Here is a 24,644-nt window from a genome sequence, read left to right as displayed (position 1 = left end):
TTTCCTCAGTGAGGTCTCCCTGACTGCCCCCACCCCCCGCCACCACCCTTGGCGTCACAGTCATCACCCATTTTCCTCATAGTGCTCATGATTATCTGTTTTCCTCTCTTCTACTAGATCAGAGATCAGCAATTTTTTCCTGAAAAGGGCCAGATAATAAATAGCTTGGGCTTTGTGAGCCCTATGATCTCTGTTGCAACTCCTCAGCTCTGCTGCTGTAGCACTAAAGAACCATCAACAATGTGTAAATGAACAAGCGTGACTGTGTTTTAATAAAACTTTATTTGCAGACACTGAAATTCAATTTCATATTAATTTTCAAGGGTCACAAATTATTCTTCTTTTTATTTTTTTTCAATCACTTAGAAATGTGCAAACTATCCTTAGCTTGGGGGACATACAAGAAGGCAGTGGGCTGAATTTTGCCTGCAGGCAATAGTTTGCCCTTTCTTGTGTTAGAACATCAACTTCAGGGGTTATTGTCTGCTTGATACATTGCTATATCCCCAGCACCTAGAGCAGTGCCTGGCAGCCAGTAGGCTCTCAAGAGATATTTCCTGAGTGAGCAAGTGAACAGATCTATGAGTTGTGTAGCGAGCTACTGAACTGTGGAGATATGGGTGAACAGATGAGAGCTGGCAGTCCTACTCTTGGGGCCTCAATTTACCCCTGTGTGAACCTAGGAAAGGTACCCCAAGAAGTCCTAGAAAGAGATCAAAAAACTGAAGCCAGAGTTGCAATTCAGCATCTTTATTCTTCCCCTTTAGCTCGAGGGTGATCCTGACAAACAGCTTCTGCCAGGAGGAGGCAGAAAAGACTGGGCTGGGCAGGGGCTCCCCAAGGACCTGGCCTCCCCCTCCTCCCATAGGGCTGGAGTTGGGGTTAGGGCCATGATCCAAGCTCGGCATCCCCTGGGGAGGAAGGGAGAGGACCACTCTTCAGCCTCTGTAGCCCCCTACCTCCAACAGCCATGTTGATGGGAACCAGCCACCTCCACACCCCAGGCAGGAGGGACCCGGGTGAGCAGCCCCATCTTACTCCACGTGCGCAGGCACATGCACACGGGGGCCCAGGAGGAGCAGGGCTTGGTCAGTGTCCAGATACATGGCTCTGGCCTGTGGCCCAGTTGGCAAACATGAAACCTAGACTGATCGCCATGAAGAGGACCCCCAGGATACCAAAACACAGAGCCTGTGGATGTGAGGGAGAAAAGATGGAGCTGGTTGGGTACCTACACCCAAGCTCCTCCAAAGGATGTTCCTCAAGCCCTCCACCCCCTCCAGAGAGTGCCCCATTCATTCATGACCCTCCTTTCCTGCTCCCTCTCCTTCCTTAAAACCAGCGCCTTCCTGTGAATCCTCCTTCCATCTTCCTAGAACCCTTCAGGGAGTACTCTCCCGCATCCTCCTTGAAAACATTCCAACCCTCTTCTAAGAGTGCTCCTTCCATCTGTCTGAAGAATGCTTCCTATAAGCCAGCCCCCTTTTGAGTGCTTCCTGTCTTCTTAGACCCTTCTTGTGCTCTGTCTGCTCAGGCCCTTCCTATGACAATCTCCTTCATTCTTCCAGACCATCTGCCCCCCTCCCCACCAAGCCTTCTCTTGAAAATGTTCCTTCAACTTCTAGCCATCCTGGAGTGCTCCCTCTGCAGAATGCTCCCTCTTTCCCCAGCCCTCCCCCTGGAATGCTCACCTGGATCTTGGGCCACGAGTAGAGGGGCTCCACCTCAGAGGGTACAATGCGGAGGTAGAAGACGCTGGGAAGGATGAAAATGAGGCTGGGGGCTGAGGTGGACCCTGAAGGACAAGCAGGAGGGACAGAATCAATATAAGTTTGGGGTACAAGGCCCATATTAGGTGGGGTCTGGGACTGGGGTTGGGGGTACTGACCGATAACCCCAAAGATATCCCGGATAGTTGGCACGCAGATGACGAGGACATTGACCAGGACAAGGAGGATCAGGGCTATGGCCACATGGCGCGGCCAGCTGAAGGCCTTGCTTGGGAAGAGCAACTGCTGCAGAGCCCGGCGGATCTGTGACCAGAGTAGGGTAGGACACAGGTCAGGGCTCAAGCACTATCTCCCCTTCCATGTAGTCATCTGTCTTTAACATCGCCCTCAGTCTGAGATCCCTGATTTCCCCTCCATCTGACTGTCTCTCCACCCTGTCTGGCCATCCTCCTGTGCTTCCAACTTCTGAATGAGCATCCTGCCTCCCTTCTGTCTGACAACCATGACTCTTCCTTCTGTCTGATCATCCATCTATTCCTCCATTCACTGTCTGAAATCTTGTCCTCCTCCTCTATCCAACTATCTCTGCCTCCTCCTGTCTGACCATCCACTTGTGCTTTCACCCTGAGATCCCTGTCCCTCTCTCTCCATCTGACAACCTCCGTATCTCCCCGCTCTGTCTAGTCATCCCACCTCTCCATCTGAGAGCCTTGTCCCTCCTACACCTCACTACTCCTGCCTCCACCCTTTTTCTGGCCATCCCTATTTCTCCATCCTGAATGTCTATCTGTGCCTCTTCCCTGTCTGACCATTCCTGCCTCCCTCTTCTGTCTAGCCAGACACCTGCGCCTCCTCCCTCCAACTGACTGCCCCTGTCCTCCCGATTCTTTCTGCTTTGCCATCTATGTCCACCTTGTGTCTGCTCATCTATTTTTTCCCTCTCCGTCCATTTGACAACTCTGCCTTCCCCGTCTGTCCGTCCCAACCTCCTCTCAAGCATCCATCCACTCCCATCTCCACTGTCCATCCAAACATTCCTGTCTATGCCCTCTACCCGTCCATCCATGTCCCTCCGCTCCATGGGCCCACCCTCGCCCCCAACGCACAGGGAACAGCACGACTGGCACAGTGAGAGTCACCGCAAGCAGCACAGCTAGGCGCACACAGAGGATGAGCAGATCCTGCTGGCTGTACATGTGCAGCATCTCCGCCTCCACGTTGCCTGGGACATGGGACATGGGATACGGGATGTGATCGGAGCACCAGGACCAGTGTCCCAGAAACATATACGTGTGCGCGCGCGCGCGCACACACACAGACGGTGACAAAATCTCCATGTGTGATGAGTACAGTCCCTTTGGAAGCTGATAGGTCTGAGGGCATGGAGGGAAAGTGCTCAGGTTCCTGCCCAGCAGTCTGCCCAGTCCCCACACCAGCTCCCTACCCAAGCCTGGCCCCAGCCCCACTCACTGTAGAAGGTCAGGTAGCCAAAGGTCGCTGTGAGTGCATACATGCAGAACATGGCCCCAATGGACACGTTGGCCACGGCCTGCATTCTGCGCTTGGAGGGCCTGAGGTATAGAGGTCATAGAAATGTCACGCCCAGACCCCTGGACTTGGTCCAGGCCCCTCAAAACCAGCCCCCACCCTCCAGACTCCCCTCCTCCCAGAGCTGATGTTCAGCTAGTACACACTGGGATGCCCATCTCTGCCTCCCCTGTACTAGCCACTCCTCCCTTCTCTGTCCATCCATCTTACCCCATATGACCATCTTTGCCTATCTCTCCGCCCATCTCTGCCTCTCTCTTCCATTAGACTGTCACAGCCTCTCCCTTCATTCTGATCATCCATGCTGTCCCTCTGACTGGTCATCCACAGATCCCCCCATCATATCATCCCTGCCCTCCCTTTGTCCATCCATATCCCTCTCCATCTGACCATCCCCATCTCCAGATCCCATCCACGTATGCCACCCCTCCATCTCATCTTCTCAGCCTCCCCACTTGTCCATTCACACTTGTACTGGATGTTAAAAGAGTAGAATACTTAAGTTCCAATTAGTAAACAGTCACTGCCCTGCATCCCCCAAGGCCTCCTGGCCACCTCAAACCCCTCCCTTGGCACTATCTAGCCACAATCAAGCTACAGCACAAGGGCTGTTGTAGGGCTTGTGGCTTATGACTATCACCCCACCTGCTGCCCCATCACACATGCCCACTTGCCTGCCCACTCACCGGCAGAGTTCTGTGTAGATGGGCAGCACCTCAGGGTGGCAGACAAAAGCAAAAGCCATAATGGGCACTGTGTAGAACATCTGGGAGAGTGGCCCAAGTACAAGAGATTAGAGCCTGCAGGGTTCCATCCTCTCCTCCCCATCCCCCCTGCCCCACCACTGCCCTCCATATCAGACACATGGAAGCCCCCAGTGTCTGATACCTGGCTCCACTCTGAGCAGAGTGCACTGTGTGACAGAACCAGAGGACCTGAGTGAGGTGCAAGGCATAGACATATGCCTGCACACCAACCTGTGAGTCAGCTGTGAACATCTGGGCCTCACAGCTTGTGTTGAGGCTTGGGGGGCTCTTCCTCTCCACTTCTGTCTCATTGTGGCCTATAGCACACCCAAGCTGGAACTTCTTATAGATGACCTGGGGGAGGGAGGGTGTGGAAGTGAGGTCATGGGGAAGGCTATGTCCCAATGCCCCAAACTCCCTCCACACTTTTTCATGTCCTTCTCCCTCAGACTCACCGAAATGAGGAAAAATAGCATACAGGTCAGAGAGAGACCACTGGTATATCCCAGGTAGCCTGCAAGGGGCAATATATGGAGCCTCAGAAATCAAGGGACCCCCCCAGAGCAAATATCAACCCCCACAGGCTGGCCTTCAAGGCCCCTCACCCCAATTTTGCCACACTTTGCACAAACTTCTACTTCTATCTGGACCACCCCCCCCACCACACACACACGCACTTAGCAAACTCCTATTCATCTGTTAAAAACCCACACCAAACAAGCTCTCCTCTGGTATTCCACAGCCCTTGAAAGTCGAGATTCTTTGAATCTGGCTCCCCTTCTCTAATTCCACCATCCAATGACCAATTCAGGAAGCCTCTTACCCAAGTGTCTCATGAGGGCCAGTGGCAGGATGATTAACACACTGACAACGATGATGAGGAGGTTTCCCTTCAAGAACCAGTCCCTAAGGAGACAGGTAAACATAGTGAGTAGCTGCCTACCAAAGAAAACTGTCAGGCAGACGCTCATAGAGGACAGCTGGACAGAGAGGTTTCTGCATGCAGTCAGGAGAGATGGGCTGACCCCTCAGCTGTGAGAAGTCATCCAGGTGGTTGCAGAGACAAATGGCACAAAGTGATTGATGGAAACAGCCAGACAGATTATCAGACTGTCAGTCACACACAGTCAGAGGGATACAGCTGGAAACACACACACAGCTGGACAAAACTGTGGCATCAGACCTCAAATGGACATACAACCAGATGAGCAAACAATACCCCACATCAGCCAGACTCACATAGTCCAATACAAGGTATCAGACACAGAGAGAGTCATGACCCTGGTATGTCTGATAGGTAGAACACCAGTCTGATGATCTGGTAGGCAGGCAACAATGCAGAATCAGACAAAAAGTCAGAAACACACATGTGTGGTTGTTTGAACAACTCAAGGTTTGTTGAGCACCTGAAAGTGGCAGGGCCGATTTGGCCACACAGTCAAAGATGGAAATAGAGACAGAATCAGCCAGCTGGCCACTCAGTTGGAACCAAGCTCAAAGAAAGAGCAGGATCTGTACAGAGATTGGAGGGAGGTGCCCAGGCAAGATAGTCTGTTAATACAGAATTGGATGAACAACTGCTCATTTATTCAAAAGAATTTTATTAAGTGCTTACTATGCTCCAGGTATTCACACATTCTCTTTCTACCTTAGACACACAGTTACACAGACATGAACCAACAAAGTACCATTGGTCATATATACAGTGGGAGCTAACTATAATAATTAGACACACCTAGTCACATAGACTGTCAGCTACCTGGATGGTTTCAGGATCAAACCAAAGATCTAACAGTATACACAGAATCAGCTATCATATACAAACAGATGAAAAGGTTCAGCCAGCCGATGGATCCAGAATTAAACAGACAGTCAGCTGGATACATACTCAGAACAACAGGCAAACATACATGGCTAGAACCATAATACAGAAGACATATACAGTTGTAGTTGAGGATCACACACAAACAGCCAGAAAGAATTTGCCAGAACGACGGTCACCAAGTTAAACACAGAAAGTTAAACACAAATCACGTATACTTAGCTGGCACCACGGTACACTGCACACACACGTGCACATACTCTCTTGGAGTCAGTGACCATACACTTATAGCTAGACAGATTCAGCCAGCCTAATGGACCCAGAATCAAACAGAATCCACTGGACAGAGAAAGTCAGAGTAAGCAAATGTCAAACACACATGGTTGGAGCCACAGTATACAGGACACAGCTGTAGTCAGCTAGCATACAGATGGCCAGAGAACCTGCCAGTATAAGAGTCACAGAATCAAACCCACGGACAGAGTTTAGGTCAACTGGATAGGTACAGCCACACGGTCAACATCAGAGTACCCTGCACACACAGAGTCAGCCAGAACAGTCACAAAAATCAACACATGGTCTTACTGGACTCCTACAGCCAGAGCAACAGTCACACATACTACTGGCAACACAACACACAGGAATCGCAGTCTGAACAAACTGGCCTGCCCAGCTGTCTCAAAATGGAAGACCTGGGGGTCAGCTGGTAGCCAGACCTCACGGGCAGAATCAGTGGTCTGTGGGCCAGAGCCAAGGGGTGTTGCACACTCACCCCTCAGGGTCCATGTCCAGGAAAGTGCCGATAACCAGGGGGAGTTCGGATTTGATGATGAACAGGTAACTGGACATGGCTGGTGCAGGTGGGGGGAGGTGTAAGCAGAAGGATCCCTCTCATCTCCCTCCCACCCCAGCCTGGGGAAGCCCACCTCAGCCCACCCTCTTCCCCCAAGCTGACCCCCACCTCCCAGAGTCCTCACCCCCAACATTGTGCAGACAGATGACCGCGGCCACCACTACCTTCCCCGCAGGCCCCAGCGCCCTCTGTCCCAGCTGTTCATAGGCTCGGATGCCTGGAGGGGAGGGGACCAGAAAGGAACAGATTGTGGGTCGAGGAGCCCAGGCCAGGGGTGAGTTGGAGGCCAGAGAGTCTGGGAGCTGGCGAGCTGGGGCTTGGGCTAATTGGGCCTCATTGCTGGGAGCTGGAGGTGAGGGCTAAGCAGTTGGGGTTGGAGCCTGGTAGGTGGATCTGTGGCCAGGGAGAAGGTTGGGGGCCAGATGTGGGTAGTTGGGGTCTTGGGGCAGGATATGGACTGAGGCCATGGCAGGAGTGAAGTCTGAGAGCTGGGGGCTGAGGACCGGCAGTCTCAGGGTTGCGGTGCTGGCTCCCATGGGTACGTGTGCTGGAGACTGAGGGGTGGGGGCTAGAAGTGGCGTGGAGTGGTCTGGGGTAGGGGCTGTGGTTTGATGGCCAGACTGAGGGCTGAGGGCTGGGAACCTGGGAGCCCAGATGAGGTCTGAGGGCCAGGGTGCCGTCTGGGGTCTGGAGCCCAGAGAGCTGAGCGTGGTGTCTGGGGTCCTGGGTCCAGGATCTGGGGTCCAAGGTCTAGGTTGAGCTCTGGGTCTCTCACCTACAACACCAGCACAGGTCAGCAGGAGATGGATGGAGTACGAAGACAGAAGAGCGATGCAGAGCAGCAGGGCCCTGTGGCAGATGGCACTGATCGGACTTGGCCCCCAGGCCTCCCGCCTGCCCACCACACCCCTCCCCCACCCCAGACTGCCTAGGACTCACAAGAAGAAGAGGACCCCTGTGTGGGCCATGGCATAGGCCAGCCCCAGGATGCCGCTGCCCATGATGGCGTTGCTGAGGTTGAACACTGACATTCCAAACGATGTCTTCCCCTCGAACTGCGGGTAAGGGGCAAGGCCCCGGCACACATGGGGAGGGGGACCAGGGAAGGAGACCAGTGCCGGGGCCTGGGAAAGACTAGGGAGGAAGCGACTGGGGCAGAGGAGAAGCCCAGGAAGGGCCATCAGAGGAAGGAAAAGGATTTGAAGAGGAGGAGAGCTGGAAAGGGAAAGGCTAGGTGAGATTTTAGAGGGGAGCAGGTGGAAGTGGAGAGGAACAGGGAAGGGTGGGGCAGCGACCAGAGGCAAAACAGCTGAAGGGAATAACCGGGAAGAGGGAGCAGCAGGGGAGGGGCTGAGCTGGGCAAGGTGCAGCTGGGACAGATCCTGTGGGGTCACTCACATCCATGAACTGGGCTGGCTTCCTCCCAGGAGAAGGACTATGGCTGGGCAGGAAGCCCTCGTGCTCCTGCCTGTAGCTAGAATAGGCAGGGAAATTGAGGCTGATGAGAAGGTAATTCTGATCCCTGACCTCAACCCCTTGGGTCCCCGACTCACTCCACAGCACCCCCAGGGAGGGCTCCGTTCATCTTTGGATCCTGCAGTTCCATCCTGTGGGCAGAGAAATGGGGTGGGGGGTTCAGAGATGGAGCAGGGGGGCTTACAAAGTGGGGAGAATTAGATGAAGGGGGTCGGGGGGGTCCGATAGTGACAGACAGATAGATATAGAAACAGAGACACAAAGATGAGGTGAGGGGAACAGGAACAGAGGGATTAGAGAGACAGGGAGACAAGTGGAGATAATTGGAGACAAGAGGGAGAGGCCGACAAAGAAAGAGATGGGAGAGAGAGAGAGAGGGACTCAGGGGAGAGACGCCAACAGTTACTCACTGAGACATGGAGAAAAAGAGGGCAGCAAGAGGTAGAGGGGTAGAGACAGAGACAGAAAGAGAGAGATACCGACCCCTCAGCAGATGAGATGGCCATTTGGAGCTGGGATAGCCTCTCCTCCCAGACCCCAGACTCACTCTCTCTTGCTATCTGTCTCTTCCCTGCCCCGGTCCCCCGCGCACCCCCCTCTTCCCTCCACCCTCACCGAGTGGTCATGCCTCTCACTCCTTACAGGGACACGTGTCCGCCTGACTGCCCCACCCCTCCTAACGCCCCCTACCCCCCTCCTCCCCGCCTGGGCCGCCAGCCTGAGCCCAGAGCTGATGCAACCTGTTGGAGGGGCTGAGGATGCGAGGCGGGCTCAGCGACCCCAGCCCCCCACACCCTGGACGCGGCAAACTGCTCTCTGCCACAACTCTGAATATTCTCACTGGAGGCCAAAAGCAAATCCCCTCCAGGGATAGAAGTGACCCAGGGACCCTCATTTAATCCCCCTTCTAGGGACTAGAGAGGTATTTTCTGGGACCCTTGTCAAGTCTTAAACACTCCTATTCCAGTAGAAGTCACTTTAGAGACACTTCCAGACTTGAGATCCTTTCTGGGCTTGGGGTGTCTCAGGAACATGGCCAAGCCCTAATTTCCCCTCCTGAAGAGGAGCTTTCTCTGAGGCAATCATCAAAAGCCCCCTCCCAGGGCCTGATGTGTTGTTTCCTGGGGTGGGGTGTCTCTGCAATCCCCACGCAAGCCTGGAGCCTCCCTCTTCTGGACGGAGTGTCTCTGAAGAAGCCCCCAGCCCTGAACTCACTTCCTGGGAATGCCGTATCTCAGAAACCTCCATTCAAGGTCCCCATCATGACTAAAACTCCCTCCAGGAAACCCCCTACTCAAGCCCTGAATCCCCTTCCTGGGTCGGGGAAGGCTCTCAAGGAGCCCCTTCGTCAGCCATGAGCACCCTCTGGAGCCTCCCACCCACTCCTGAATTCATTTCCTGGGATCAGGGTACCAAAAGGATTCCCCCTCCCATTCAATTCCGCACTAGTGCTAAAAATGCCTCCAGGGAGCCCCTGAGCCCTCTCCCAGGACCCCCATTCGTGCCTTGGGGACTCAGGAGCCCCCCTCGATGGCCAGCACCCCCTCCTCACCTTCCTGCTCCTCTCAGCTCTTGAAGCGGCAGCAACTCAGAACTAGGGCTCTGGGACCCCGCCGGGCGGCAGGGCTCCCGCTCAACCAGACCCTGCCTTCGCCTGCCCTCTGACCAATCAACTCCGCCGGGCTTGCTCGGCGGCTAATCAGCACTGCCCGGGCCCCATCTGGCAGGCGGATTTTTTTTTCCTGTAAAGTTTTAACTTTAATTCAGTTTCCCTCTTCTGGTTCTGGGCAGGGGGAAGTCGGTGGGGGGGGTGCCTCCCTTCATCTGAACCCACACGGAGGGAAACAGAGGTTTCGGGGGGAGGTGGGGGAGATGGGCTGAAAGATCAAGGGAGAGTAGATCCACTCCTAGAGAGAGGGACAGACAGAACAGACTCAGGGGTCAGACATACAGTGGGACGGGATGGATGGCAGGAGAAGAGGCAGAGATAGGAAGAGAAACAAACCCAAATAGAGACAGGCAGGCAGAAGAAACAGCACAAGGACAGACAACAGGAGGGGACAGAAAGGGTATGAGGGAGTGGTAGACAGGCAGAGGGGCAGTCAGCGAAGAAAGAGACTCAGAAACGGTGGGCAAGGAGAGGCTCTCGCAAGCTCCTGGATGAATGCAGATGGACAGGTGGACACAGCCAGACACATCCCCAAACAGAGATTAGGAACAGACACACTGGCTCAAAGGGACAGAGCAAGTCCTGCTGAGGCAGAGAGACACATGGAGGGGCAGGTGGCAACAGGCAGAGAAAGTCAGATTCAGGCAGAGGAGCAGACAGACCTGGGGACAGCAGTGGGACAGGTGCAGGGAGAGGCACGGCCAGGCCACCAGAGGCTGACCTCAGACAGACAGCCCAGCCGAGAGAGGACCCTAGATCTTGGGGGGGTCCCCAGAGGGAGGCAGGGAGGGCACTTGTAGTTGGGCGGGGAGTGTGGATACACACTGTCTGCAAACTAGGCACACCCTGAAGTCCTGGACCCCAGCCTAGGCATTGGGTGGAGCCTGTCCACACCCTAACGGAGGAGCCCCACTGTCTGTCTGCCTGTCTCTCTTAAATAGGGGTCTGTCAGTTGACTCCATTCGGGCATGTGACAGGCATGTCTGTCCCAGGCAAAGCATGTGTCTCCCGCAGGAAGTCAGGCGGGGTGGACATGGGGTCCAGGCCCGACTCGACTGGGCTGTTTGTGGCCCAGGTGGACAAGAGGCCTCTGTCCCGGCCCCTCCACCCACCTGCCCGCCCCCCACAGGGAGCACAGAATTCCCGGAAAGGCCAGGGGCTGGCTGGGGCTTCAAAGCTAGCCTGGAGGCTCCCACCCCACTCGCAGTGGGAGGAGGGTGAGGGATGGGGCGTTCACTTCCCCACAGCAGGAGAGAGACTCCTGCACACTCAGGGATCACAGCCCCATCCAGGGGCTTAGAGATGGAGGCAGGCTCGCCATCACCCACAGAGGTACAAACTCGCATGCAGACTCCCAGCCACACACAGAGAATATAGGCTGACCAATACGAACACGCGCAGATGGCACATGGAGAGCCCAGGCCATGGGACAGCCACATATAGCCACACAGAGTGACTTAGTCTGATAAGTATCATCACCCACTAAGCCGCACACAGAGATCACAGACGGATGCAGTGATAGGCTCACACTGCTTTACAGCCACTACAGACTCACAGACATCATCACCCATGGACTCACAGCCACACCAAAGAGAACCAACAGGCAAATCACACACAGACTCACAGCCACACACGGAGCCAGAGCACACAGACAAATATGATTCCACAGAGCCGACAACATCATACACAGGCCCAGCATCTCCAACACACGTGATTCCAGGTTCAGATGACCCTGGAGGCCAACATCCAGGTTCAGCCTCTATCATGATACCTCTGTGCATGTGAATTTGTGTATGAACTTGCGACCACATACAGCTCTGGTCACAGAGAGAGAGGCACCCACAGGCAGACACGATTGTACAGACAGAGAAGCCGCAGCTACAGACACATGCACAACTGCATTCAAGCAGATAGGTGCACACAGCCGTGTATACACAGCTATTCACACAAATCAAGTCGGGGAAGACATGCACAGGGAATGCATATGTAGGCGCACAAACTGGAAAAACAGGGATGCAGAGAGTACACTTACTATCATTACAAAGAGGAAATGCAGAAAATACACCTAAAGCTGCATGAAGAGGAAACAAGGGAACATACACTGGCACCAGAAGAAATGCCCTTAGGGAGCACACACCTATAGCCACTCACCGAGGAGAGATGCAAACATGGTGCCAGAGAAGAAAGACACACAGACATCGGAGACACACACACAGAGGAGAGACAGATAAACACACTTCTCACCCACGAGCATTACAAAGGAGACACATAAGCACCCAGGGAACACACACACACACAGCCCCATATAGATGAATTGCGCAAGCAGATGGGACCAACACACAGTTGTCAAAAAGGAAACACACGAGTTGGATAGGCAGCGATAGACACAAGACACAACCAGGAAAGTAACATAGTAAGACACACGTGGAACTCACATACATGTGTTTGTTGCTGGGAACACGTACAGGTAGCTGAGATACCCTCAGGGTATTCATACACAGGCGCGCGGGCACAAGCCAGCGGGTGCACACACACACACCACTCCACCGTCTATCCCGGCCTACTCCGTGTCTCTCGTCTCTCTCCTCTTCCCCCCTGAGAGCCATTAAACATCTGTGCTTCAGGCCAGCCAGGGAAAGAGACACCTGTCAGCAGAGGCCTTGGCCCAAATGACTAAGGGGCGGGGGGACGGGGACTGGCTAGGCAGGTGTCTAGATTCCAAGAAAAGTTTGAAGTGTCCCATCCAAAGAACTAGTGAAACTTCAACAAAAAACAGATGCCCTCACCCACCACCTCCCAGCAGCAGCTTCCTCCTCTGATCATTGTCCTCCCCTCCAAGGGCCAGCCCTGGCCTCCAACATTGCCCAGCACAAGGCCACCTGGGCACACAGCTGGAGGTCAATGAATGCTACTTATCAAGTGTCATATTATCATCATTATTTTTATTTCTGCCAAGTGAACTCTTCTAGGGGAGGGGCAAACCTTCATCCAGCTCTGCACCCCATAGCTAAGTTTCAGGGCATTGCAAATAGCAGGTGTTCCACATATGCTGGTAGGAGGAAAAACAAAGGGAAAGTGAAATCTGGCTGCAGAGGCAGCCTGCTTTAGAAGGAACAGATGTCTTTAAGCTTGACCGAGGCCTTGAGGCCGTGCCAGGGATAAGAACGCTTTGTTCGTTCATCAAAGTAGGGCCCTTTCTCAGGGTCATTTAAGGCTTTTGTTGGTTCATTAAAGCAGACCCTCGTGGGACGCTTGGGATTCCTATCGAATCTATTAAAAGTCAGTTTAGGATCTTGTCGGTTCTTCTAAGCAGACCCCTGCTTTTCATTAAAACACTACTCAGCGGTCTTCAGGGGAGGGAGACACGGAGCAAAGCAGTTAACAACGCAAGCTTTCCCAGCTCTGCCACTTAGGAGCTGTGCGGCCAGGAGCAAGTTTCGAAACCTCACTGTTTCAGCTTCCCACAGGGCTTACTACTGCCTAACTCAGGGCCATGGGGAAGGTTGAATGAATTAATACAGGTGAAACGCTAAGAACAATGCTTGACATACAGTAATCGCTCAATAACATCTTTGTGAAAGGAATTAATGAACTCTTCTCTGCCAGTGAAGGCATCCCCCCACTGAGCTGGGTTTGGATTCTAATCTCTCCTTTCATGCAGGCTCCCCACGGATAACTCTTCCGTCCCTCAAAGCAGCCCGTAGACGGCAAGGCTTTTTGAGTCAGTGTCTGGTCCCCTGCACCTGGACCACCCCCGTCTTTCCCTCACGTGGTAAGATGCCCTCCAGCACAGGGCCGGCCTGGCAGCTCCCCTCTACTTGACCTTTTCAGGAGGCTGAGGGGAGGACACCTTTACACTCAGTGGGGTGCTGGGTGGGAGCTGCAGGCGGACACCCCACTTCGGGAAGAGCCTGGGGAGTTCAGAGCCTGGCTCCTGTCCCCCAATCCCCCCAGCCCTGCTGGCGGAAGCAAGTTTCTTTGCAAAAAATTAAACATCCTCTTTGTGAGAGGCAAGAAAACAGGAAGCATCCCACAGGGTGAACATGGGCCCCCAATGCCTGGCACCCCCTCCTCTCTGTGGAGCAGCGCCTGGTGGCTTGAACCCTTGCTTTCTCACACTTGCTCACCTCTGCAGGGGAGCCATGTTCCCACCGCCCCCCACAATGCCCTTGAACTCCGCTGAGAAGCTCTGGCTTCCTCCCTGGCTCTCCAGGGTCTCTGCGCGGCTGTCTACACCTCCTCCCAGGGCCCCACATAAATGCAGAGCTCACCACTACGGAAAGAGTGAAGGAACAAAGCAACAAAAGGGTGAATTCAGCAAACATCTATTGAACACCACCTGTGTGCCGGGCCCTATTCTAGGCGCCAGGGAGGCAGCAGTGAACAAAACAACAGAAACCCCTGCCTAGCGAAGCTCAACATTTCTCAGGAATGATGAATCTATCGTTCAGTTGTTTGAATACTCGCCAAGCTCATTCCCACTTCAGGGTCTTTGCACTTGGTGTTCCCTCTGCCTGGAATGCTCTTCCTCCAAATATTCCTAGGGTGTGCTCCCCTTCAGGTCTCAGCTCAAATGTCACCTCGTCAGAAAGCCTTCCCTGAACACACTGTCTAAAATAGCAATTCAATCCCTGTTACTCTCCAATCTTTTCACCCTCCTTTATTATCCTTCATAGCTTTTATCACCACCTGACATATTTATATACTTAATAGTATATTTCATTTAGTAGTTACTTTAGTAAGTAGATATGTATAGATACTAGCAGATTTATATATACATATATCAGCATATACATTTATATAAGATATGTATATTTTATACATAAACTATACAAAAAAGCATAGATATATTTCCACATGACATATTTATATTTATTTGCTAATATATAATTTATATACTAGTAAATATTAGACATCACTATATATTTCTGTATCATCACATACGCAGTAAATGGCATATGTTTACACATAGAATATATATATATATATATATTCTCCTTTGTCTCCTTTTCCTCATCTGTAAACTGGGGAAAACACAGCTATTATTAAAAATGAAATTATGTACTTATAATTAAATAAATTAGATTTTAAAAGGTGATACTCAAAACTCATCACTTCTTAATTATTATTTTACTACATTTCATTATTTCTATGCTCCTGAGATCATTTATCCCTATTTTAATTGTACTGTAGAAATAATACACAATGGTGCACTAGTGCATCTCTTCCAAGACTCTGTGTTCCGTGACTACACCTTGGTAAGCTGAAATTTGACAAGATGATAGTATGTAAACCATGGAAACTGGCAAATGTTAGAAATCAGGGCTTCCTCTCTCTCTCCACCTAAAGAGCTGATTGTTAACCATTTACCAGCACACCACTGAGAGCACTCAGAAGAGTGCCTGGCACATGGTAAACGCTGTAACAAATGTTTCCATTACTATATTTGCTTGTGCACTGGGTCGAGATGCAGTCTTTTTTTCTAGGTCCGAGTTAAAAGTGTTTGAAGAACACAGAATTACAGTGTGCGGAACTACACCTATTTAATCCTGCCAATGACTCTCTGTGGAGTCTGAACTACTTGTTATCCCCATTTTACAGAAGAAGAAACCGCAGTTCTGAGACGGTAACAGTCAGAAGGCGCTATCAGTTAGCGGAAGTGGGATTTGAAATTGCAGCCGAGCAGCTTCTGCGCGCTCGCGCACTTAATTAACGCACTCTCCTTCCTCTCAAATTCGCTACCCCAGAGGTGATTGCACTTCGCGGCGTGCGAAAAATAAATAGGTGCCGCCGCGCGCGTTGTATCTTGGGAAATGTAGTCCACAGGTTCAAGGAATACTATTGTACAAGAAGGGGGGGCGGAGAGTACGTCGATTTTCGCCCTGTAACAAAAGAACAAAGTCAGTTCTCGTGCCTCGCGACGTTTCAGCCATGCCGTGCGCGACTTTGGCGCTTTACTCGCGCCCGTTGCATGCTGGGAACGGCAGTTCGCCCGAACGGCTACGTCGGCGCGAGATGGCGGAACTCACGTGGTACGTTCAGGTCTGGTCCCCGCTTGGCGCGAGCTACCGCCTTCCACGATGACAGGCTTTCCACGCTCTGGTTGCCCTTAGGCATGCGCGACAGACATTCGGATCAACTAGAATACAAACTGAAGCCCTACGACTTCTCACCGGTTTGCGCTCTCGCCGAGGCTCCGGCTGCTTGCGGACCGGCCTCCTTCGTTCCGCTTCTCCCCACTCCGAAAGTTTAAGGTAGGCCCTGGGGCGCGGAGGACTTGGGTCCCGGCCAAGACGGTTGAGGCATGCCTGCGCTGTCCCGCCGGTGAGGGAAGGAGGCAAGTTCGCCCTCGGCGCTGCAGCTGCGTAGTCCGGGCAGCTGGCACCAGGTAGGCTCCAGACCCAAGGTTTGTCTGGAGAAGGGGACCACTCATGCGGGATGGTCTGGGGGTAGGCGGGGGGGCGCAGAGGTCCAGATACCGGCGGAGCCGGTCTTGTGGTCCCAGTGGGGACTTGGGCTTTCAGGTAATGATGAGGAGGGACCGGCGGTGTAGCCAGAGAGCTGTTAATGGGTGGGTGTGGAGGTTTGGTGGGCTGCGTGGGTGTAATAGAGGTCTGGTGGGAGTGTTATTGGGGAATCGGTGAGGGCTAAAAGGCGTGTTTTAGTCGATGTGTTCAAGGGGGCCAATGGGATGTGTTCGTTAATTAATGAGGGGATGGTAGAGTGGGCAACTAGAAGATAATGGGAGGTAGGTTGGAGTGTGATCCTTGAGGGACTGATGGAGGTATGATATTCAACGGGTTAAAGAGTGGTGGGGCATAGTGATTGAAAGGATAATGGTGCGGCTGTGGAGGGAATAATAGAGGCCGGTAAAAGTCATGATCAAGGAACTAATGGGAGTAGTGATCAAAGAAGAGAATGAGAGGCTGAAGGGGTGTTGTAATCAAAAGATTTTAGTGGGTGATGATGGTATGATCATTGAAGAATTAATAGGAGCAGAGTGAGCAAAGAGGGGGTGATAGTAAGCTGTTGGGTGTGATCATCAAGTGATTGTTGGGTGGGGATAAAGGTGGGCAGTGAGGGGAGAATGTGGAACTGATGTATGATTATCAGGGATTAACATGAATGTGTGGTAGTGAAGGGTTACAAGGGGCTAGTGGTGTGATCTATGAAGGATCAGTTGGAGGGCCAGGTTAATGGGGACTGATAAATCATAGTAATTGAGAGCTCGATGGGGGACTAATAGACCATGATTCTCCAGGCATTAATGGGGGGGCGGTGATAAAGATGTAGTAATAAGGGGATTATTGGGGGCCTAATCACTTCAGGGGAGAGAGATTAAGGAGGTGGGGAGTGCAGTGAGGTAGTATGAGGATAATGGGGTGAAAGCAAGGGATTAATGGGGGGCTAGTAGGGCTATATGACTCTAGGGGCAATGAGGAGAGCTGGGAAGACAGTAAGATGTTATTGGGGGTAAGGTGGGCAGAGAAGGGTTGATAGTGGGGTTTAATATGTGGTGTGTGAGTGACAGCAGTGGGAGGTGGACAGGGTCAGTAATGGGTCATCTATGAGATAAGGGTTGGATTTGTGGGATCTTTGGGGGGGATCTGTGGGGTTAGTGATGGAGCCTGAGAGCTCAGTGGTGGGGTCCTTCAGGCTCAGTGAGGTCATTGGGGTTAGTGACTGGGCTCCAGCCTTCCCACCTGTTGAGTGAGCTGTCACATGGGTCAGATGAGCCCGGTTTAGTTTTTGTGGTTCTCGCTGCCCTGCAGAGGTAGGTGATGGCCCACTTACTGATATAGGGCGGCGTCAGCTTACTGTTGGCAGGTCCCTGGGCAAACAGTGCGTGAGATGGGACGGACATCAAAGGATAAGCGGGATGTCTACTACCGCCTAGCCAAGGAGAATGGCTGGCGTGCCCGCAGTGCCTTCAAGCTGCTACAACTTGACGAGGAATTCCAACTCTTCCAAGGTCCCCACTTGGTGGGCGAGTCATGGGGGGATGGGGTGGGCGAAGGGAATAGACAAGTGGGCTAGGTCTACAGAGCTCCCTGTGGTAGGTGGGCTGACTTGGAGGGTCTATGGGGCAGGGGCCAGGCAGGAAGATGGGCAGGTATGCGAAAGGAGCTGGGCATCTAGGCAGCAGATAGATATGGGTGCTCCCCAGGGGAAAGGGGTGAACTTTGTAGGGTCCCAGGTTGGAGAGGTGGGTGCAGCTGACCACTACACCTTCCTGTGTGTGCTCAGGTGTGACGCGGGCAGTTGACCTGTGCGCGGCCCCGGGCAGCTGGAGCCAGGTGCTGAGCCAGAAGATTGGGTGAGTGTGGAGTCCCAGATGGGAGAGTGGGAGGGCAGGTTAGATGGAGGGTGGACCAGGAGTGATAACTGGGCTGACATGGACCATGTTGTCCACAGGGGCCAGGGGTCCGGCCACGTGGTGGCCGTGGACCTTCAGGCAATGGCTCCACTACCAGGTGTGTTACAGATCCAGGGGGATATCACCCAGGTGAGAGCATGGCTTGGGGTGTTGGGGTGTATCCTGGGCAAAGGCCCCCCAACCTGGGGGCTACGGCAAGTGGAAGAGAGAAAGAGAAAGACAGACTGAAAAAGACAGAGATGGAGTAACTGAGAGAACCCAAGAGAGTGTAACAGCAGAGAAACAGAGCCAGCCTGTCATCATCACAGAGAGACAGCAAAAAATGATCCCAGAGATGGAGCCTGGTCTTAGGCAAAGCCTGAGAATTTGGCTGACCCAGGGGCTGCGGGCCAGGGCCAAGGGCAGGTGGGGTTAGAGGGCTGTGGAGGGGGTGCTTTGGGGCCACTCATCCTCCCTCTTTTCCATAGCTGTCCACTGCCAAGGAGATCATCCAGCACTTTGAGGGCTGCCCCGCGGACCTAGTGGTGTGCGACGGGGCTCCTGATGGTAAACAGCAGGGATTGGGAGGCCAGGCGGGGGCCCTATGTGTGTCCTTCTCTGTATGTCCCGCCTCTGTTGGCTTCTTTTACTGCCTCTCCTCTCCACTGTCAGCTGTTCCTATATCTAGCAACTTCTCCCTACGTCTGTTTCCTATTCTCTGCCTCTGTCTTCTCCCTCCCCGTACCCTACCATTTGGGTTTTGTCCACCCTTTCACCTTCTTATTGCTCATCTCTCTGCAACTGTCCAATTCCATCTTAGTGTTAACTCTTTTTCTTTTTTTATTTTCAGTTAGTTAGCCATCCATCCATTCAGCGCATTTACTGAGCACCTGTTGTGTGTCGGGCACTGTTGTACATGTTGGGAAAATATTTGTGAATAAAATTCTACTAATCTCTGACCTTATAGAGCTGGTGTTCTAGTGGGAGCAGACAGAAGGGAAACAAGTGATTGAGCTATGTAGCCTGTCAAAAGGTGATAGGTACCATGGGGATGTCAATGAAAAGGAGAGGGAAGAGGGGAGTACCTGTAGGAATTTTAAATAAAGTTGGGAAGGCCTCATTGGCTTCAGCACAAAAACCTAAAGGAGTCAAGGGAATGGGCCAGGGGCACGTCTGGAGGAAGAACAATCCAGGTAAAGGAATTGGCCTATGCAAAGGCCCTGAGGTAGGAGGGTGCTTGGCATGTGTGAGGTATAGCGAGATCAGCGTGGCTGGATCGGAGTGAGTGAGCAGGAGAGTTGTAGGAGGTGAGAACAGATCCTTGTGTGGATCTTTCTGGGCCACAGTGGTGACTTTGGCTTCTTCACTGAGATGAGAGCGTGGGGAAAACCATGAGAGGGCTGTGAGCAGAGGAGGGCCGTGCCTGACTTGGGTTGTGACAGGATCCCTCTGGCTGCTGTGAGCAGTGTGAGGGGTGAGACCTGGGGAGGGGAGGCTGCTGCAGTCGTCCAGGTGGAGTTGAGAAGATTTGCTAATGGCTTAAATGTGGGTGTGAGGAGAGAGTGGTGGGTGGGTGTGTGTCAAAGGTAACTCGAAGATTTTTGGCTTGAACAACTGGAAGGATCAGATGAGATGGGAAAGATGATGGGAGGAGCAGGTTTGGACAGGAAGATCGGGAGTTTGTTTTTGGATGTATTGAGTCTGAGATGTTCGTTCTGATCTGAGTCTGGAGTCAAGAGGAACAGTCTGGACTGGAGGTAGAAATGATGATAACAATATTCGCGCCTGAGGTGGTTTTGAGACTAAAAATGAGTGCCTAAGGGTTAGGAGCTCAGAGTACGCATCTAGTTGGCAGATAGTATTTGCATGCAGAACCTTAGCAGTAAGAGAGCCTAGGAAATGTTTTTAGCTCTCTAACCTCTCTGGGAGGTTAGAACAGGAGCATAGCTAGACTGGAAGGCCCCCTAATGCTGTTCTCTTGATGCAGTAACCGGCCTCCATGATGTTGATGAGTATATGCAGGCCCAGCTCCTCCTAGCCGTGAGTAACCCTGGCTGCCCCTGCCTCAGTTTGGCCCCCTCCTGGCTGTCTCCACCTCAGCCTTAGCCATCTGTCCTGCCCACAGGCTCTGAATATTGCTACACATGTCTTGAAGCCAGGGGGCTGCTTTGTGGCCAAGGTAAGGCTCAGGGAACCTGGTAGGGGGTAGAGAGGGGTCTCCAAAGGTCATCCTCATGCCTTCATCTCTGCCTCCCCACCCTGCAGATCTTCCGAGGCCGGGATGTGACACTGATCTACAGTCAGCTGCGTGTCTTCTTCTCCACCGTGCTCTGTGCCAAGCCCAAGAGCAGCCGGAACTCCAGCATTGGTCAGTGGGGTGGAGGGGCCAGGCTGGGGGGTGTGCATCTCAGGGACCCATCCGCACGGGGTGGTGGTGGCAGTCGCCCCTCACTCCACCTTATCCCCACAGAGGCCTTTGCTGTCTGTAAGGGTTATGACCCCCCTGAGGGCTTCCTGCCGGACCTGACCAAACCCCTGCTGGACCACTCTTACGGTGAGAGCCAGAGCCCTGGGCCCCATCCCTGGGGAGAGTCTGTCCACCAATGGAATTTATGTCCCAGGAGGGCCCTCAGCCCCACCCCCTGGTGGAAACTCTGCACCTTAGGGGAATTCTGTCCCAAAAGGATCCTCAGCCCCATCCTCTGGAAATTCCACCCCCGTATGGATATTTTGTCCCAGAAGGATCTTTAACCCAGTGGCCTAGTGGTAACTCTTGGACCTGGTGAAAAGTCTGTCACAGGAGGATCCTGAGTCCTACCCCAAGGGAGACTCCACTTGTCTGCGGAGATTCTAGACTAAGAAGACTCAGTCACGCCCCAGGTGGAAACCCCACCCCTGTTTGGGAATGTCATCCTGTGAGGGCCTTCAGACTGGCCCCTAGAGGGAAAAAGCACAGAGCGGCTCTTGTGGCAGGCACACTTGAGTGAGACAAAGTCCAGACAGTATATGGCAGGTGGACATAAGTGCAGTCGGAGAAAAGTGGGTTGGGGGGGTGTGTGTTTTAGAACAGGTGATCATGGAGGGCTTCCCTGAGGAAGTGATCTGAACCAAATGAAGGATTTCTGGTAAAGGAGGGTAAGAGTAGCTGGTGGATACGTTGGGGAGGCCTTGGTACCCATCCTGGGTGCAGCCTGAGTCACGACTGTTCCCAGACACCCCAGCCCTGTCCTGCCTCATCTCTCCCTGCTTGTCAGATCCAGATTTCAACCAATTAGATGGTCCCACCCGCATCATTGTACCATTTGTGACCTGTGGGGACCTGAGTGCGTATGATTCGGACCGCAGTTACCCACTGGATGTAAGCGCCCAGCCAACAGTGGGTGGATGGGGGGTGCTGTCCTAGGTTCCCAGGTCCTCACCACCCCCTGCCGATATGTGTCCCTGCAGCTAGAGGACGGCTCAGAATACAAGTATACTCCGCCCACGCAGCCCCCCATCTCACCACCATACCAGGAGGCCTGCACCTTGAAGAAGAAGGGGCGGCTGGCCAAGGAGATGCGCCCCCAGGACTGCCCCATCAGCACAGTGGACACGTTGCCCCAGTCCCTGGCCGCCCCACAGCGCCACACCCTGCTGGCCTCTGAGGTCTGGAAACACGGGCCCAGAGCCCTTAATGCCCTTTCTCTGTGCCCACAGTGACCCCCTCCTCGTGTGCCTCCTTCTGCCCCAAATCACATGGTTTCTGGGACAAACTTCTCTTCCCTGCCTCCCAATAGCTATAAAAGTCAATGGGTAAAACCAAGTACAGTGAACGGAAAAGCTTAGCCAAGTATCTGAGTCCCTTCTTTTTTTCTTGAGTAGGTGGAAGACAGTGAAATGAACTGTTCGCCTTAAGATGTTAAGGTAAATTTGCCTTTTTGTCTAAGAATTTGAGTAAATGGCACCTTTAAGAAAAAACTGAGTAAAATTTCACCTTTGAAATTTTTACATCAACTGGTAAGATTTCAGTCAGCAGACCTTTACTAAAACACCTGATCTTATGTGCCAGGAACTGCTTTAAGGATTTTACATATTGAGGTACTCAGTAAACATTTATTGAGCACATGCTGTGTGCTGGGCATTGTTCTAGGTTTGAAGATAGAGCAGGGAATAACACAGCCAAATATCCTGGCCGTCAGAGCTTCTAGTTTGGGAAAGAGGTGATAAGCAATAACACAGTCTAAATGCAGGAGTTTCCACCCACATATACACAAACTATTTATCTTGACCTCTCTATATATGTACGTACACACACACACACACACACACACACACACACACACACACATATATAAAATGTAAAAGTAATATCGGATATGAAGAAATTTTTAAAGCAGGGTAAAGAGGTCAAGAATTCTAGGGGGTGGCAGTTTGCAGTTTTTAAAAAGGTTATCATGGAAGGTCTCACTGAGGTAATGTTTGAGCAGAGACCTGAAGAAGATGAAGGAGGGAATCGTGTGTTTATCTAGGGGAAGAGCATTCCAGGGAGAGGAAATAGCAAATACAAAGGCCCTGAGGTGGAACCCTGCCTGGTATGTGAGGGAGCAGTGAGGAGCCAGTTTGCCTGGAACAGTCTGGGCTAAACCTATCAGTGCTGGAGGGCTTCGCACACTCAGGATACCACATTAGAGGACATCCCTGTCTGGCAATGGCTTTGCAGGTTATTCAGACCAAGTCTTCCATTAAAATAAGAAGTAAAAAAGACATCTTTAAAAAAATGAAATGGCAAATCACAATGGGAAGAGATATTTATAATCTCTATATATAGTATCCTTGATATTTAAAAAACTGCTATAAATCAGTAAGGAAAAGAAAATATGAGAATGGCCAGTAAGCACATGAAAAGCTGCTCATCAGGGAAATGCAGGCTAGAACTAAAAAGATTGACAATACTAAGCGTCTGGAAGGATGCGCAGCAGTTGGAACTCTTGAATACGCCCATGGCAGCATATAATGGTGTAGCCACTGGAAAATTGTTAGGCATTATCTGCTAAAGCTGCATGTGTGCCAGTTCCACTCCTAAGAAATGAGTACTAGAATGTTCCTAGCCAGCACTATTTGTAGTACCCCCAGACTAGATACAGCCCAAATATCCAATAGCTGTAGTATGGATCGTTAAATCCTGGTTTATTCGCAGTGGAGAACTACACATCAAAGAATGAACATTATATGTTTTATGCATTTTTCTGTGTGTTATGGTTCACAATGAAAGTAAAGGAAAAAACTTCAAAAAAATGTTAGTAGCTGAGCAAACAATGGTTATAGTAGAAGACAGTGGGGAAACATATTTTGGTTTAAAACTTCCTTTTACTTTGACCTTTAGTTAGCTGGCAATCTGATAAGGACTCGGAAGCTGTTTGCTGTCAGGAAAACCAGAACTTGAGTTGATGAACTTGTTTTCAAATATCTCATCAACCGGTCCTGAACATACAAGCTCCGAGTGGGAACCTGCAGCAACCACCAGGAACACAGCAAGGAAAGAAACATCACGGAATGTCCGTCTGCACTGCAGAGGGGATTCTTGAGTGGGGTCTTGCCTCTTCTCTGAATCTTTCCAGCCGTGTCCTGATTATGTCCAGAATTTACCCTGAGAGCGGGGGTTCTTAACCTTGGTAGAAGTCAGGGTTATGTGTGGATTTGATGGAGGGAAATATTACATCTTTATTTTCACTAATATAACTGAAATTTTAGCTATACTCCCGGATATGAATGCTGGCGTCAAATCACAATAGTAAAAGCAGTGCCTGCAGCTTCCACCAATACAGATCACAGTTACTTTTTTATGTTATGTTACAGTCGTTGCAGGCATCTTAAAATATTGTTCACATTGGTCGCTACTTTGAATAAGATCTTAAAATTTGATGTATTAATAAAAAAAAGTTCATATAGCATCCCAATGTTGTTTCATTTTAACATGGTAACTATTTTTCTAGTTTTATTGAAATATAATGTGTAAGTTGAAAGTGTACAACATAATGATTTGATACATGTGTATATTGCAAGATGACTACTGCGGGTTTAATTAACATCTATCACCTCACATAGTTACAGTTTTTTTTCTTGTGATGGGAAGTTTTAAGATTTGCTCTCTTAGCTACTTTCAAATATACAATATAGTATTGGTAAGTATAGTCACTATGCTGTATATTACATCCCCAGAACTTATTTATAACTAGAAGTGTTGTACCTTTTGACCACCTTCACCCATTTTTAGATTCCACATATAAGTGAGATCACACAGTATTTGTGTTTCTCTGACTAATTTCATTCAGCATAATACTTACCTCAGGGTCTGTCCACGTAGTCACAAATGGCGGGTTTCCTTTTTTTATGGCTGAATAATATTCTATCATATGCATATACCGCATTTTCTTTATTCATTCATCTGTCGACAGACCCCTAGGT

At 51.4% G+C, this 24,644-nt stretch overlaps 2 protein-coding genes across 6 annotated transcripts; one reads left to right on the top strand and one right to left on the bottom strand.

Moving 5' to 3' along the window:
* Positions 1 to 309: 309 nt before the first annotated feature.
* Positions 310 to 9,815, bottom strand: SLC38A5 (solute carrier family 38 member 5). Of its 2 annotated transcripts, XM_022563782.2 has the most exons (16): positions 9,728 to 9,813; positions 8,253 to 8,306; positions 8,098 to 8,173; positions 7,639 to 7,754; positions 7,475 to 7,548; positions 6,824 to 6,916; positions 6,619 to 6,697; positions 4,848 to 4,930; positions 4,480 to 4,538; positions 4,256 to 4,378; positions 3,965 to 4,044; positions 3,201 to 3,301; positions 2,837 to 2,952; positions 1,889 to 2,033; positions 1,692 to 1,795; positions 314 to 1,191 (listed from the first exon to the last, which is right to left on the bottom strand). In XM_022563782.2, the coding sequence occupies exons 2-16, from the start codon at positions 8,303 to 8,305 to the stop codon at positions 1,090 to 1,092; spliced, it is 1,404 nt and encodes a 467-aa protein (XP_022419490.1). In that variant the 5' UTR covers position 8,306; positions 9,728 to 9,813; the 3' UTR covers positions 314 to 1,089. The 2 variants fall into 2 exon arrangements, with proteins under 2 accessions (XP_089760719.1, XP_022419490.1); XM_089904593.1 differs by lacking the exons at positions 1,889 to 2,033; positions 2,837 to 2,952 and having other exon boundaries at positions 310 to 1,191; positions 9,728 to 9,815.
* Positions 9,816 to 15,815: 6,000 nt separating this feature from the next.
* On the top strand, positions 15,816 to 24,130 carry FTSJ1 (FtsJ RNA 2'-O-methyltransferase 1). Of its 4 annotated transcripts, none has more exons than XM_022563772.3 (14): positions 15,816 to 15,876; positions 15,958 to 16,098; positions 17,647 to 17,816; positions 18,092 to 18,161; positions 18,260 to 18,350; positions 18,689 to 18,767; positions 20,188 to 20,240; positions 20,326 to 20,379; positions 20,466 to 20,568; positions 20,671 to 20,754; positions 21,461 to 21,558; positions 21,648 to 21,845; positions 22,062 to 22,103; positions 23,563 to 24,130. In XM_022563772.3, exons 1-13 carry the CDS (start codon positions 15,860 to 15,862, stop codon positions 22,092 to 22,094), a joined length of 1,191 nt encoding a protein of 396 aa, XP_022419480.1. In that variant the 5' UTR covers positions 15,816 to 15,859; the 3' UTR covers positions 22,095 to 22,103; positions 23,563 to 24,130. The 4 variants fall into 4 exon arrangements, with proteins under 4 accessions (XP_022419480.1, XP_022419478.1, XP_022419481.1 ...); XM_022563770.3 differs by having other exon boundaries at positions 15,817 to 15,876; positions 21,455 to 21,558; XM_022563773.2 differs by lacking the exon at positions 15,816 to 15,876 and having other exon boundaries at positions 15,883 to 16,098; positions 17,658 to 17,816; positions 21,455 to 21,558.
* The last annotated feature ends 514 nt before the right edge of the window (positions 24,131 to 24,644 follow it).

The sequence above is a fragment of the Delphinapterus leucas genome, chromosome X (genome assembly GCF_059928025.1).
Source record: "Delphinapterus leucas isolate spDelLeu-1000000601 "Yukka" chromosome X, BTC_Dleu_Yukka2, whole genome shotgun sequence".
Classification (NCBI taxonomy): domain Eukaryota; kingdom Metazoa; phylum Chordata; class Mammalia; order Artiodactyla; family Monodontidae; genus Delphinapterus; species Delphinapterus leucas.
The sequence above is the reverse complement of the archived record's forward strand: the minus strand, read 5'-3'. Positions and strand labels throughout refer to the sequence as shown.

Coding starts and splice junctions, on each gene's coding strand:
- SLC38A5 (XM_022563782.2), bottom strand. CDS start 8,305: ATGGAACTGCAGGATCCAAAGATGAACGGAGCCCTCCCTGGGGGTGCT. Junction 7,755..8,097: donor AGCCAGCCCAGTTCATGGAT/GTGAGTGACCCC, acceptor CCTTACCCGCAG/TTCGAGGGGAAGACATCGTT. Junction 3,302..3,964: donor ATCTACACAGAACTCTGCCG/GTGAGTGGGCAG, acceptor TCTATACCTCAG/GCCCTCCAAGCGCAGAATGC.
- FTSJ1 (XM_022563770.3), top strand. Junction 20,569..20,670: donor CAGCCGGAACTCCAGCATTG/GTCAGTGGGGTG, acceptor TTATCCCCACAG/AGGCCTTTGCTGTCTGTAAG. Junction 21,559..21,647: donor ACCGCAGTTACCCACTGGAT/GTAAGCGCCCAG, acceptor GTGTCCCTGCAG/CTAGAGGACGGCTCAGAATA.